Below are 15433 nucleotides of genomic sequence, written 5' to 3'. Positions count from 1 at the left end.
ATACTAATGAGCAAAAGTTAGAAATAGGCACTTTTACTTAAACATTGGCAGAACTAGAGTTTCTTATTATTTATTTATTTATTTTTTTTTTGGGGGGGGGGGGGGAGGGCAGTTAGTAGGGCAACTCAGCAAATAAGACGGAAAACCAGTCAGTGGTGGCGCGTTTATGGGCCGAGAGAGAGAGAAGCGCTCGACGTCCCCAAGGTTCTGATTTTTTTTTTTTTTTTTTTTTTAAATGTTATATTTTACCGTGAAGACAACCGAAACTTGCGTCTCGTGGGTTCTCTAAATTTTTCTCGTGGAGAACCTCTCTGGTTGGGAAAACCCCCATCCAGAACTCAAAGGCTCTTTTTTTTCAAATTCCCCCCTCCCTCCTGAAGTTCGGTCCGTGCGCTACCTACCACCGAACACTGTGAAGGAACCCCCCACCTCCAAAAAGGGAGGTTCGAGTATGCGCCCTTTGGTTTGCCACCCTCTCCTTCTCAATCCCATTCTAAATCCGTGCCACTATTATTAGCGGTCACGCCGTATGCCGTTGACCTTTCGTAAAAGCCGACAATTATTTTCAATTTAATTTGCGCTTGGACGTTTTTCAATCAGAGCCTCTAGACAGGTATCTATTTCCTCAGAGGTTTGATTCGACTGACTGTGCTTCTCATCCGAAATAGAAATCAGCAGGAAGCTAATCTCCATGGACGAAATGTGATTAGGCACCTATTGGCGAGATCACTGACAGAATGATGGATAAGGCTTCCGGGTTCGATCGTAGGCTCCGAGATATAGGTTCGATGCAATGAAAATAAGGAGAAAAATACTGCGATTTAGTGCAATATACAATTGAATCTTTACCATGACATTGCAATATTTTTAAATCATTCGGTCAATAAATGCCGATTTGTCGACGAGATGAATTCTATGTATTTGAAAGATGGCAATACTAAGAAAAAATTGCAACTAATTTAAATTTCATCTCGATCACTTTCAACAGGAGGTGTCCCTTCAATCAGGAGGTAGGCAACATACCTTACACTCCGATACTTCGACGACTCCTATGCTGCAGGCTCCAATTTTACCATTTTCGTAATTACTTTTGATTGCATTTTGCCAAGTACTTGAGTATCTTTCGGACAGTCATTCAACCCACCGCCCAAACCAGAAGGGAGAGGGCTTATTGTTCCGGTTACCTTCAACCTTCAACATTTTTCTTGACTGTTTCTGAAGAGGAAACACAGTAAAAAAGGTAATTAGATAAGGTACCTCCTTTTCACTTTTCACCTCAACCTCGGAGGAGAAAAATTATTGCCTGCTTACAGAAGGTTTTTTGAAGTGTATTGGGCGTAAATATCGTGAGGCATTGACGGCGACAGTATTATTGCATTCGCGATAAATTTATCAGTATTTCCTAGTAATTTCCATCAAGATAGGGCAGACATTGAGGGTCATTGTCACTCATCCTCATTCTCCATTTCGTTTCGAGGACTTTCGTGGACGATTGTTACATCGAAATATCGAGCTACAATTCATCCACACCATCTCTTGGTAAGTTTCATGTATGATTTAAAATAACTTAACATGATTTCCTGTTATGGCCATGGATGGAAATTCTTTTTGATACTGGAATAACAAAAATTTCCACTCCACCCGAAAGGGTTTGCTATCCACCCTAACCTAACCTCCCTCTTCCTTTTGCAGGGCACCTGAAGTACCTTCAGATACCGAGATTTTCTTAGCTGGTAAAACTTGTACTCCTCATATTCCAGTCTACTTAATTGAACAATGGTTGGCTGCTAGATTTTTTTCTGATATCCATCATTCTCTGTTATCGCAATGGATTTTGAGGATCGCTTTCCCAAATTAATGGAGGAGCTTCAAGGGCAGCCGTGGTCCAATCTGAGGACAAAGTTGGACAATCTTTTGGAAGGTATTTCACTTTGATTTTTCATTCTTAGAATTTAAATTAACTATTGCATCTATTTTGCACTGTATTCTAGTCTGAACCAAGTAAGCAATTGATGGGAACAGGAGTAAAAATGTAGGTCGTACATCTGTTCCTCATCCTTCAGACTTGGTTTTAGTTCGGCCTCTCATTCCAAATACATCAATTTTCTCCACTGGAAAGTTACAATGAAATTCTAGAGTGTCTAGAAGGGGATCTACCTTAGACATAGTGCTATTAATTTTAAAGATAAAGGATATGAGAAGTCCGTAATGTTGCAAATCGAGACTCCCAGTCTCGGAAATAAAAGGAAATGGTCCACCAGTCAGTAAGGGTCTGTTCTGAGTATTTTTTTTTTTTTCATTCTTTTCTAGCGCAGCGTCAGAATGTTCCACCTTTAACTCCGAAATCGGTCAATTAGAGTTTGTCGCCCCTCTTAAACTACCATCTCTATTCCTTATCTTGCTCCTTGTAAATCTGCTTCCACTCATGAAAAGAGATCATCTACCTAATTTACCTCAATCATCCAAAGCTGAACTGAGAGAACTTTACCTCAGTTTGCAAGATTGCAGACTACCCATCATACTATACTCATTAATTGAGGAGAATTCATCATTGCAAATTTTGAAAAATTTGTATGATACGTCCAGGATTTTATATTCTCCTCAAAACCTCTGCAAGAATCAGAGTCCTGAACATTCTCCTTCTCAATCATGGGTTTCTGTTTAATATGATGTATCTCCTCTCTAACATGAATGCCACTGTGATATCTGTTGAATTAATAAATTTAATCATTAGGTGTTAATAATGATATCAATAAAATTGTGATAATTTAATTTGAATTTGTGACTGAATGAAATTATTTTATCGATTCAGATTTTCCAGATGAAGAGAAATCTGACAACAGAAGACTGATAGAGACTAGATGCGGGAAGCTAGATAAAGCCGGTAAGAACATCTTAAAATTTCTTCATACATTTTTTAATTTTACTTAGTAAGGTTGTTCAAAGAAAAAACTGAAAACATGAAATAGCTTTCATGTACCTAATCTACTGATCTTATCATGGACAGAAGGTGAACTTTGAAATGAAACCGTTATAAGGATTTCTATTTGTAGTGATAAGATGAAGTGGATTACTTACACTAAAATTATACCTGGTGTATTCAAAAAGACTTTTAATGAAGACGCTGTAATGCACTTTCATGTAGCGGAATTTTCAACAATAAAACTTGGATGAGTTTCAATTAAGTAGCTATCTAATTAAAATTGACCTCTATCAAATGTCTATGTTTGAAAACTTTACTACACAGGCTCCTCATGAAAATGCTAAGTATAAAAGTTCATACAGGGAGAGGTAATTGTATTCACACTCCAACATAGCCTGAAAAAGATAAGAAAAACAAGTTTTTGAAATTTTCCTGTATTACAAAATTTTGATATCCTTTAGGGGTGCATAAAGGCTCTCAGTAAGTCCTATGAAGAATGAATTTTTATTTTCCTTCATTATTCCCATAAAGAATAACACAAGTGTGCATAGTATCCTGAACCATTGTTTTTATTTTTCAGATGTTGCTATCTACGGTTGTTGTCCCGAGTTGGAAGAGTTAGTCGTTGTTCAATGTAGAATATGCTCAAAAATAGTCAAAGCTGAAGCAATAGAATATCATTATGGTGAGAATTTTATCTGCATTATTAAGTTAATGTCCTCTTCAATAAACAGCTAGATTTTTTCGCATCATATTTGCTTATCAAATTTGTGATTATGCTTGTAGGTATTCAAATTCTTACAAGCACTTTTTCTCAGTTTCTACCATCTCATGATCTAATATTAGCAGTAACAGTAAAACAAAACTCAAATGGCAGACAAGAAAAGAAGAAAGAAGTAAGTAAATAAAACCTACAGCACTATCAGAAATTACTCAATTGAAGGAAATTCCTTCATTAGTATCTTGTCTATTATACTCCTCAAGCCCTTCAGAAGTTCACTCCAGACTTGGATAATTCGTTAAGGCCATGTTACTTGCTGTCACTAGATGCAAGTATTAAATAAGATTTTTAAAGAATTTTTGTACGGAAAGTTGTGTGAACAAAAATTCTTTTCTAAGCGTTCAGAAACATTATTCTTGCCAATTCAACATATTACTTCAAGCAGTCATGTAACCATGACTTGCTTTCTATTAATTAGAGCTTCTGAAACAGTTATCACTTTGTATATGGACTTTTTGCCCCTCAATAATTTCTTCAGGAAATTTGCTTCCTCTCCGTTTTACTTAAACTTTGACACAATCAAATAAGAAACAAAAAAACAAAAATTTTAGAAGCTGACTAAGATTTCGATGATCGGACAGCTTTTTTTTAGGTCACAGTGAGTAAATGGAGTCTTGGAGCAATTTTTTAAGAATAAATCAGAGAATTTGAAAAATACGATCATAACAGTGTAAAAAAATTTTTGAACACTTAAAGTATGAAAATCACTGAAGAGCTATTCATGATTTAGATGTAATACACTTGATCAGACCATCTCATGTATCCATCTCTCAGGTTTATGGGTCAGTTATGGAAGTGTGAAAAAGTGTTCAATTTAAAAAGAAAAAGATATATTTTTACCTATTTTTTATCATTGATAATTATTTTTCAGAAACATGTCATGAAGAGGCGCATAAATTAGTGGTTAAAGCAGTGGAAGATAAGCGCACATCCACGGCAGAATTGAAGCAACTTCAAGAAACGCTCTCTACTTTTTCCATTAAGCCTGCCACTACTGTAAAACCAGGGAAGCAGACTCCGTCGGGAAAATCTACTAGCTTAAAAACTCCTGTTTCAAAATCTAAAACTAAATCGAAAAAATTGGTTATTGATCCAGTTGTCCCTTCCTCCTCCAAAGCCTTGTTCCCTCCTTCGCCGCAGTCTAAACCGAGTACCTCTCAAAACAAGCTCCCCATACCTGTGGCGAACTCACCTCAAAGTCAAAAGGTAATTTTCCTTTTTTTTACTTTTCTGTACCCATAAGCGATTCTTTAAGTTTACTATCTAGCGACTGAAGCAATCATGAATATAATCATGGGCTGAGCACTCACAAATCTATTGCCAAAAATAGGATACCGAACATCAGGTAACTAACTTTAAAAAGCCTCCCTAAAAGTGAATATCACCAACAACAATTTTATTTGCAATTACAAAAGAAACTGAAGAATACTTTTTCCTCTGAACTATGTCGTATCTAACCTCACTTCAAAGTGATTGACATTTTGGATTCTTTTATCGTTTGTTCATATCAGGCTCTTTTTAAAGAGTATCAGTATACCTTAAAACAAATCTGATTATGAACTACTTGGATGAAATATTCAAAAACCTTATTGCAGCCTAAGAAGCAATTCTGACAGGGAACTTTTACTTCTAGTAGCCGTTGCCTCTAACTCGAGAGCCAACTTGAATTTGCAATTCAATTTTTGTTCTGCCTCAGTTCAAAACTTATCAATTATATTTGTAACAAGAACTAACAGGTGCAGTGTCAGTAGAGGGTGCTAACTTAGTCAGCCAATTTGAAGACCTAATGTATCCACTTTCCGAGGAGCCCCTGCATGTAAGCATTCTAATGGACCTCAAGCTTTGTCAGCAATTTGATATGTTCGGTTTTAATGTTAAATGAATACTTCAAAATGTTTTTCTCTGATTCTGATTCTAATCTAATTTTTCCTTTTTCAGAACACTGTGATACTCGAAGTAGAAAAACCCAAATTAGAGCCAGTCATTTCACTCGTCAAGATTGACGGCAAAGACGGGAGTACTGAGAATGAAACCCCTCTGTCACCACCTCAACTGACACCGCAAGTCCATGTTGCGCCTCCTGTCATCCCTCCAACTAGTTCACACATCAAAACCCAGTCTAAATCAAAGCCATTGCGAAATCGGAGCAGCAATGGTGTCAATAGCACCACCGTCATCCCTAACATCATTAGCCCAACAACAAATAATGTCGTCAGCAGTGTGACCAGCCCTAGTCCAAAGGTGGAAATAGACTTAGACAAGCATTGTGGTGTAGAAACAGACGGTGTACAATGTGCGCAGCTATTATCATGCAAGCTTCACACTTTAGCAATGAAACAGGAAGTCAAAGGAAGAAGCAGAAAGCTTGAGGTCTTTTTACCGGAGCATGTCTCAGAGAAAGAGACTGTTAAGAAGAAGAAGGAAATCAAAGTAGTGAAAGCAACGCCAGATTCGACTACGCCTCTCATAGCTCCATTTCCCACTCCAAAAGTGGAGGTCACCCAGAAGTCGGTTTTAGAAGCTGCGAAGAAGTTCACACCTATTGTATCTTCCCCTCCAGCACTTAGTTCGGCTCCTGTAATACCTAGTCCTGTAAGTTTATCTATTTATTGAATATCAGTTGAAATTAATTGTGTTGAAATCTTTGCGTACCAGAAAGATTTATCATAAAAGTTAGGTTTTGGTATCAGCGGATATTTGGTGATAATTTTTTTTTTTTTTTTTGTTTGCTCATAAAATAATGCATAAAAACGGGGAGTGAACAATTGTAATTGGTATAAGTATGGTGTAATTGGCTTGTTGCGGATCTGTAGGCCAAATAATGATAGTTTTTTTATGAGCACCTGCAGATGGATGTTTGAAAACCAGAATTTTCAGCCAAATTACCAAGCGGTGTAGCTGTATGCGGTTCTAACACAGTGTAATATTCTGATTTTACAATGTTTGCAGTGCTAATGCTGTAAAAAAATTGCCAAGGACAATGTACAAAACTCAATTATTTTCTGTTGGTGGCTCAAACAGTTTAATTTATGAAATCTTTCTTTTATCCTTTCAGGCCTCTGCCAGAAAAGAAGATTCTGAGGAGAAAGCGAAGAAGCCTGCTTCTGTTGGGACAGTTTGTACAACCAATAATTTCCCACTTGAGCGGACCCCTGCGCCATTCTTCAAAGCATCCTTTCTGAAAGCTTTTGAAGACCTTCCTCGCTGTTATTGGCCTCATCGTTTCTCCGGAAACTCAGATATAGCATCACCATTGCGGATTCATCCGTTCATGGTTTGCTACTCACTCATGCATCGAACGCGGAGAGGCATGAAAAGCATTCGTTACTATACGAAAAATTATCCCTCTGGTTCATTGCGATCAAAGAAAGTGATTAATCCGTTTACGTCTTTATCCCGATTGATACCCAAAGATATTAAACCTGTCAATACAAATCAGGTTAAACCTATGGCTGTGAGTATTCATTAAGTATCCTCAATTTTTTTTCTTTTTAATGGGGCTAGTGAGGTGCTTTACTTTTCTATCCTCTTTTAAAGTCTAGAAGTAGAGAATTATTAGTAAAATGCCTGTGAGTCCATTTGGAAGAAACCTCTCCAATAAAATTTCTATGAAGACATAACCAGCAGCACAGTAAAGTCTAGTTGAAAACTACTACTCAATTCAATGTATTGTTAATGATCAGCCATAACTATAATTTCTAACTAACAGAAACATAACAGTAGCCTGAAACATGTGATGAGATAAAAACAATATGAAGAAATGGCTTATCTCTAAGGCAAAAATGCAGTATTGTAACAAATCTGGAATGTTTTGAGGTCCCAAAAATCCCCCTTTCAACCAGAAACATGGAAAAAGAAATTCATGGAGGAATGAAAGCCAAAAATCCATGTCAGGCACAGATTAAATCAGATAACACTGCATGCAGGTTACTAGCTTCTGTTCCTTCTTAATTTAATTTTTAAATTGCACTGGATGCGAAAAGGGCACTTCTCGGTTGCAGTGTTTCTGGGTCCCCTCTAATGTTTCATTCATTGTAAAGAATGTGAATGCAACCATTTCACTAAAAATTTTACCGAATATTCCTTATGATTCTACAATTTTCAATGGAAAGAATTCCAGAAAAATCACCCTTTAAATTCGTCTCCATGGGATTAATTAGAAACAGAGATTCTGAGACACCGCAATCGAGAAGTGCCCTTTTCGCATCCAGTGCCTCAATTATCCAGCTCAAAATGGAATTGTTAGCACTCTGAAACATTTTGGCCAGTTTAGTAACTATATCCAGCCTTCATAATATTTATTTTGTGTATGTATGTGTGTGGTTTTTTTTTTTTTTTTTTTTTTTTTTTCATCCTCAGCTAATTATTGTAAGAGTTCTTCATTTATTTTATCTTATTTCTTTTGCAGATGTGTAATTACAACTACCAAAAATGTGGTGGACTCCTGTACTCCAGTAGGAGGATTCACCTGGCTCGATTTGGGCTTCAGAGCATTTTAATGAAGACCTCGGCAACTAATTGTCAGACTGATTCTCCATCATCCACTATTAGTTACATGTTAAACAACATGAGCTCCAAGGCCTCGCTCGTGAGTCGAGGAATACCGAACAAAAAAAGTGCTCCCCGCCCAGCTGTAGTCCCTCAGAAGTCTACATCTCAAACTTCTAGTTCTGCTAGTCTCATTAAGGTTTCTAATTTCAAGTCGGTCCTATCTCAAAATTCCCCAAAAGTGGCTGTGAAGAATTTAAAGAATAAACAATTCCATGTTCCTAATATTCTGGGTAAGAATCCAAGTTTTCTGTAGCCATTCTAATTTTCACTCTATTGTTTTTCTTCTTCTTCTTCTCCAAGCATCAGTTTTTATTGTTATTTCCTCAAGGAACTCAATCACTCAAATTTTAAAGATGTTTTTCTACCAGTTAGAAGTCGCAGACAATATCATGGTTTTTATCTTCTTTAATTCACTCTCTCTGCTCACAGAATAATCTGAGACCAGACGAGTCAAACTAAGCTCAAAGTAATTTTGGTATATTTTACGATGGAAGAACTTTCTGATGAAGTAACTTCTTTTTGACAAGAGTAAAGATACCTTGTATCAGGAGAGGAAAAAAATCAGTGTGAAACTAAGCCCTAGTTATTCGCCGAACGTATAGGTTGATTTTAGTGCCTAATGGAGATGTTGCATGTGTGAGGAATTTGCAATTTGACTGTTGATTCTTATGTAAAAGTTTGCAAGAAACACGATGGTGCCACTGGTTTTCTCTGAAATCAACTCCCAAGCTCAAAAAAAGCTCTCAAGTTGAGGCCAAAATGGAGGGGATATCCCACCCTACCCTGAGAGTCCACCTCTACATCAAGACAAACTCTCCATGCTAAGATAGGGAGCAAATACATTGACAGGGCTTGGGCTGCCACTTTATTCGGGGACTCTAAAACTGAAAACACTGCAACACTGCTAATGTATTTGCTCCCTATCTTTGCATGGAGAGTTTGTCTTGATGTAGAGGTGGACTCTCAGGGTAGGGTGGGATATCCCCTACATTTTGGCCTCAACTTGAGAGCTTTTTTTGAGCTTGGTAGTTGATTTCAGAGAAAACCAGTGGCACCATCGTGTTTCTTTCGAACTATTACATAAGAATCAACAGTCAAATCGCAAATTCCTCACACATGCAACATCTCCATTTGACTGATGGGTTTTTCGTAAGTGGAAAGTTTGAATTTTCTGTTTATGATGTAAGCTTGGAATGTGCATTTCTTGTTTATGAGTTCATTCAGAAAGGTTTTGATATGTTTAACGAGTATTGCATGATATTTTGATGAGAAATTATGCTGAGCACTTCGTTATTTCTTACCTTGTCCAATGGTCCATTAAATCTGCTTGAGCATAAAAAAAGTGCTATTGTCCATCTAACAGTTTTTAAGGTTTTTATGGACTAAAATACTTTTCAAAGTTAGCTGCAACTGTGAAAGTGGCGTAAAGATCTGTTTTTGGATTATTATAACCCAAAAAAGGAGTCTTTACACCATTTTCATGGTTAAAGTTCATGGCAGTCTTCTGTATCATACTTTCAGCATTTTGGTAATATGTGTATGAAACTTTCAAAATATTTTGTAATTTTTTGTTGAGAAACATCATTCTCAAATTAAGCATTGATTAGAATTTTACATGGCCAAGCAACACTGATTTAAAATACCCTTCTGATATGTTCAAAATTGTGAAACTTTCCAGTTTTAACAAATATCTTTCACATCTTATGCCATTTCTAGATTTTTTGGTGAAGTGCTGCTTTACTCTCGAGAATCCTGTCGGAGGAGAGTTTAAATTGGGCAAAGAAATCAGGACCACTGACAAAAACGCCACTGATTACGTTCACTTTCTGATATCCATTTTTTCCTATTTTAGTGAATGAATTCAGTGTCAGTGTTTGAAACTCACATTTGAGTTTCAGGAGCCATACGGCCCATTCAGCTCAATTTTTAGGAGTCATTGAAGATTTTTTAGGAGCCAGATTTGATTTTTTGCTTGGATATCACTTCGCATTTAGTGAAAAGTTAGACTCAAGATTTTTTAGTTACAGAACTATTAGCTGTAACTTGTAACTTTTGAAAAATCACCGTACAGAAAAATTAAGATTTTTTTTTGGGGGGGGGGGTCAAATTTTAGGGGCCACGTTAGCGCAGAGCCCTCATTTTTTAGGTGCGTTGGCGCAAATGAGTTTCGAACACTGTTCAGTGTTGAGTAATGTTGTTTTTTCTTTCCATCTGCAGGTAATAAGAGACTGTCTGAAAACGCATCTAAAGCTAATCTGAAGAAAACGAAAAAGAAAGTGCGGACAAACAGCTCATCTGAAATGAATACTTCTCAGATGATAAATGATTTTTTGTCCAAAAACTCGAGTTTGAAACAGAAGAAAAATGATGCAAACGTACCCGTCTTGAGGTTTGCCATTGCTAACGGCCGTGTGGAAGCTGCAGGAGAGCAGAAGACTGTTTTTTCTACTAGTTTAATTAAAGATATGAAGACTGTTAAACCAGAACCTACCGTCACATCGAATTTGACCTGTAGGTATCAAATTTTCATCGCCCTCTTATGATGCATGTTTTTTTTTTTGTTTTTTTTACATTTTTAGTATTTTTTTCACCGTTTTTTCTCCTCCATCTTTTTGAACATTTTGTGTTAAATCAACTACGTGCAGTTGCTCTTTCTCTAAATTTTCTTCTCCCTATGACTAATTATTTTAAATTCTCCAACTAAAGTGTAAGATGTACATTAGCTTTATGTCTTTTTTCCTTCTGAGCTTTGGTCGTTTTTAATAGGAAAATCATTCAGTAGAGAAGATTTTTCTTTAGAGAAGGGTTGCAGAGAATTGAATCAGTGAGAACGAAAATACACTAACTCGGAAAAATGAAAATAGTCAAGACACACACAAAACTGCACAGTAGATGAAGAAATTAGTCTGAGAAAAAGATTTTCGGTGCCGAAGAACAAGTACTTACGGACATCTTAAAGGTCCAAGTTGGAACAGAGTAACCAATACCTTTCTTATACCCTTTATACTTCAATAACCTTTATAAAAATTGACCGTCTTTAATGAAAGTTGCGCATTGTCGAGTTACCGAGTTGGTGTGTTTTCGATCTCACTGATTCAATTATGCTGACGTGATCAAGAGCATTGTAAGTCAACCATGGTATTCTAATCTCTCTGCATGCACTTGGTTAGGAGCAAGGAAATTTTAGGATGACTCTTAAAATTTTTTAGAACAATTTCCACAAATAGGTGTCAAGGAAATCAACCTTTCAAGGTTGTAAGGCAGTACAATGGGTCCTCAATTAAGACTTTTGAAGGTCTTAATCTCTAGCGATAGGGTTACAGTAGTGCAATTTCGTGGATAGATTATTAATATATCGTCTGTACTGCTAAGTAGTGTGTATATGATGCTGGATAGTGCTCCTCTATTCCGTTTCGCCCAATTGAAGTGGACATTGTCAAATTTTGCCTCCAATTTTTGGAATTCTTTGCGATAGCTGAATAACAAAGAGGAGCATTACACTATCAAACTGTTCTTTAAACTCATTAAGTCTAAAAGTTGGACTCATGATGTTTTTTTTTTTTTTTTTTTTTTTTTAAATTTTTAAGTGAGTGAGCCTTAAGAGAAGAAGGAGGAAAATAAGACACAAAGATAATTTCTTGATTCCCTCAATCAAATGGCGCAGGAAGATGAGTTGTTGTGACCATGATTATTTTGCATGTGGAAATATGAATACATTTCTTCATTTTTTTCAAGCAGTAGTGCCCACTTTCAATTTTTGTCTTCTCAAATGGCTCTCAAGTTCCTGAATTTCGAATCTTCCATGAGATTTATCATTCAATTTAGGCAGAACTACAACCTGACCCTTATGGCATTAAGTGAAAACAAGATGTATTTATGCTTTCCTCCTGCCTGTGATTACAGCAACTAGTGTACCGAGTGTATCCATGGAGCAAAGTTCAAATGGCACTGATAGTATTGGTTCTCAACAAATAACATATTTAACTGCTAGCCCAGTAACTTTTCAGCAGATTTCTCTAAGGGTAAGGAATTCATAGCTTTTATTTTATTGGTAGCGTTTCACTTCTGACAATCTGATATATTTATGATGGACCAAGAACATGTTGAAAAGACAGGTAGTAAAAACTGTTTTAGTGAATAATTCCTTGAGAGCTCTGTCAAAAAATTGATTCATCTCTGGATGAAACTTGAAGGGAGTTTATTGTAAATTTCAGAAATGTTTGTTTATCAATATCTGATGCAATACAAATTGGTTTTTAGCAGATGAATCAATAAACTAAGTAGGTGTTGTATAAATCCTACAAAAAAATAAGTCAAATAAATGTTGAAAACAAAAAATAAATGAATGTATGAACTGAAAACAATGAAACACATTAAAATTAGAAAGGCCGTGGAACATCTAACTGAAGGAAAAAAAATAATAATATAAAGTTAGTAAAAAAAAAATTATAATGGAATGAGGGAAAAGCAGTTAAGGAAGTAAATGAGTAGTAAATAGGGAGTATGAGAGAGAGAGAGAGCAAGGTAGCAAGCAACAGCATAATAAGATCTTACTGTTGCGAAGTCGCAGAGATCACTGGATTGACCTGAGTGAATCGTTGCATAATTACAGAAGGCGGTGGCAAGGCAGCGTTCTTCAGATTCAGTTGCAGAAGTGCACTTTGGTCTATCAGTCAATGAGAGAAAGGCTTTAAGAAAGTGTGGACTTGCCATATGCCTACATGACCCAACTTTGTGTAGCACATTTGCATTTGTTTTCTGTGACATTAAATTTGTATTCCACCGCTTGCTTCTACCTTTTGCATTTTCTTTATGCAAGCAAATGATCATATCCATGTCTTAAGTGTTTGCGACGTTTTAGACTTCCAGTCATACTTCATTTTTTCCTGGAGAGACAAGTCAAAGTAATTTCTTGAAAACCTTCTTGATTTTTTTTTCTACGTTATAATAGAGTATTCTATGTAGATTTCAAGCTACAAAGTTCACTTGTTCCTCTTCGAAAAAATGAACTAGGCGCAGAGATTTTGAAACACCGCAATAGAGATGTGTGGTGTTGCTCTTAAGCCATGCGCAAACGGGGGCAAGCAAATGGGAGTACAGGGGCTCCGTGTGAGGTAGAGGAGTTCTGCTAAGCGCATGATGGGAGAGGATGGGAAGAGGTCACTCCACGTAAGTGTCATAGCGATGGAAGGTGGAGCTTGGGTTGCGAAGTGGGACAGGTTGTGGACTGCTCATGCATTATTTTAAACCCTTGTGATTTCATACAAAGGAGGATAATTAAACCACCTTCACAAAATAATTTAAATTTTCCTCTTTTTTTCCAGATGTTAAACCAGTTACAGGGCAAATCTCAGGCTCCAACCAACAACGGTATGGTTAAGATCGTGGCAAACCCTGCGGGTGGCACACTGGTTAAAGTGCCTCAGAGCCTCATATTCCAGGACCAAAACTCCTCGGGGTAACGTATCGGCTATTCCATACTGTTGTTTACAGTCTGTAGTATTTCTCTATAAGCGACAGAATCAAGTGGGAGGTAAGATGCTTTTGCCTCCTTCTTGAAGTTGTTTCCTACTAATGAAAGTTGCCTTGCCCACCAATCATCACTTCCCCTCTGTGGTTAAAAAAAATAAAAATCAAGTGATGATTTGGGAGCCTTGCAATGAGACCGTAAATCTCTTTCTTCAAAGAATTTGCGGCTGTCCCTCTAATGGTTGGCACGTCTATTTCAGAATGTGGAAAGTTGTTTTGTATGTAGTTGCCAATAAGAGGTATTTTAATTTCTCATGACACTTATTCCTATTCTAAATTGTTATATTTCAATTTGTTTTACTTCCCTGACAAAGGGACTCTCAGAAGAGAATTATGTGATCATGTTGTAAGTCAGTATCTTAAGGATCTTCGTTGAGCCAAGAAAGTTATTGATGAAAAATTTCCTCCCCGTCTTATGTTGTCTTCTTTTTTCCTAGCACAAATTTAGGCATATTTTTCACAGCCTGTTTTATTGTGCTAATTTTTCCCCCTCTTCCCTCTCTTTTGAACCGATAGCTTAACGTTTTCTAGTCATATTTATTTGCTTGAATTTCCAGCTCTTTTTACCTTTTGTAAGTAGGAACGTAGGTTCAGTTTCTCTTTCCCATGTACCCCCTCTCCTTTTTTCCTAGATCATTCGGGTAATTAGTTTTGAGTTGTAAAGAAATCGTATATTCCTCTGTCTTTTTTATTTTTAAACAGAGGAAACTATGGACATGATTGAATCACTTCCTCAGTATTTTGTGTAAGTGTGCTGTAGATTTTGAGTAGTAAAAAGAATGCCCTTACTTCTAATTTCCACTGTATCACTAAGTTGTTTACAGTAACTAAATCCTATCAACCAAACACTTTTAATTGTGGTTTTTAATCGACAAGATGTGATGAATTTACCAACCATCCAAGGTTGGCATCTTCCGTCTGTCTATTTTATCTTGTCTTTGATTGATGAAACAACAAATATATGTATAATTCTTAAATATAACAAGAATAATAATTTGTAAAATAATTGAAACATAGACTGAATTTTTATGATTGGAGTCACATCATAAGGTTTCGTGATTTTTAATGGACCCTAAGCTCTATGATAAATGTTGGTGTTGCCTTAACGCAATCATATTTTTAGTGATTTTGCTCAGTCAGATTGTAGTGCTAAATTATTCCTCTCAGCTTTTTAATCGTATCTTATCCGTTTATCTCGGTGTTCCGTCTGTCATTAATAACCTCCAGCTGTAGTCAAAGATGCTTTATTCTCTAATGAGAAAACTAGTGGTAGGATACGTGTAAACATTTTAAAGCTGAGATTTTGTTTGTCAACCTATTGCGACTGTAGGGGACAATGGTGGCCAGACACCATGCTCATTACTGCATTTCATATGCATTTAATATTTAGATAAAATTCTGTAGTTATATTGTATTGTGTAAGTGTGATTAACCTGTTTGATTGTATGCACTTTGTTGAATACAATGCATTTGTCTCCCTAAGTTTTACGGAGTGCAGCCGGGTGTCTTGAAATGTCTATTCTTTTCAGAGTGCCAAAGGGTCGGATGCCTTATGGCACAGCTGTTAACCAACCTGACATCAAGGTGTCTACAGACTGAAAACCTAGAAAATGATAGAATTTCATGTAAAAGACTGGAATCTTTTCCTC

General features: G+C 36.5%; 1 protein-coding gene across 1 annotated transcript in view; it reads left to right on the top strand.

Annotated features, from left to right (window-relative positions):
• Positions 1–257: 257 nt before the first annotated feature.
• The window catches only part of LOC109043452 (uncharacterized), a gene marked incomplete in the record, with an annotated part of 20210 nt that continues 5034 nt past the window's right edge, over positions 258–15433 (top strand). Inside the window, 11 exon segments of the mRNA XM_019060652.2 lie at positions 258–1539; positions 1693–1921; positions 2813–2884; positions 3504–3608; positions 4576–4910; positions 5643–6296; positions 6760–7158; positions 8113–8485; positions 10473–10766; positions 12159–12277; positions 13580–15433. Of these exon segments, the coding sequence (XP_018916197.2) occupies positions 1828–1921; positions 2813–2884; positions 3504–3608; positions 4576–4910; positions 5643–6296; positions 6760–7158; positions 8113–8485; positions 10473–10766; positions 12159–12277; positions 13580–13717 (2583 nt within the window).

Source organism: Bemisia tabaci, chromosome 4 (assembly GCF_918797505.1).
Source record: "Bemisia tabaci chromosome 4, PGI_BMITA_v3".
NCBI lineage: Eukaryota > Metazoa > Arthropoda > Insecta > Hemiptera > Aleyrodidae > Bemisia > Bemisia tabaci.
The sequence above is the reverse complement of the archived record's forward strand: the minus strand, read 5'-3'. Positions and strand labels throughout refer to the sequence as shown.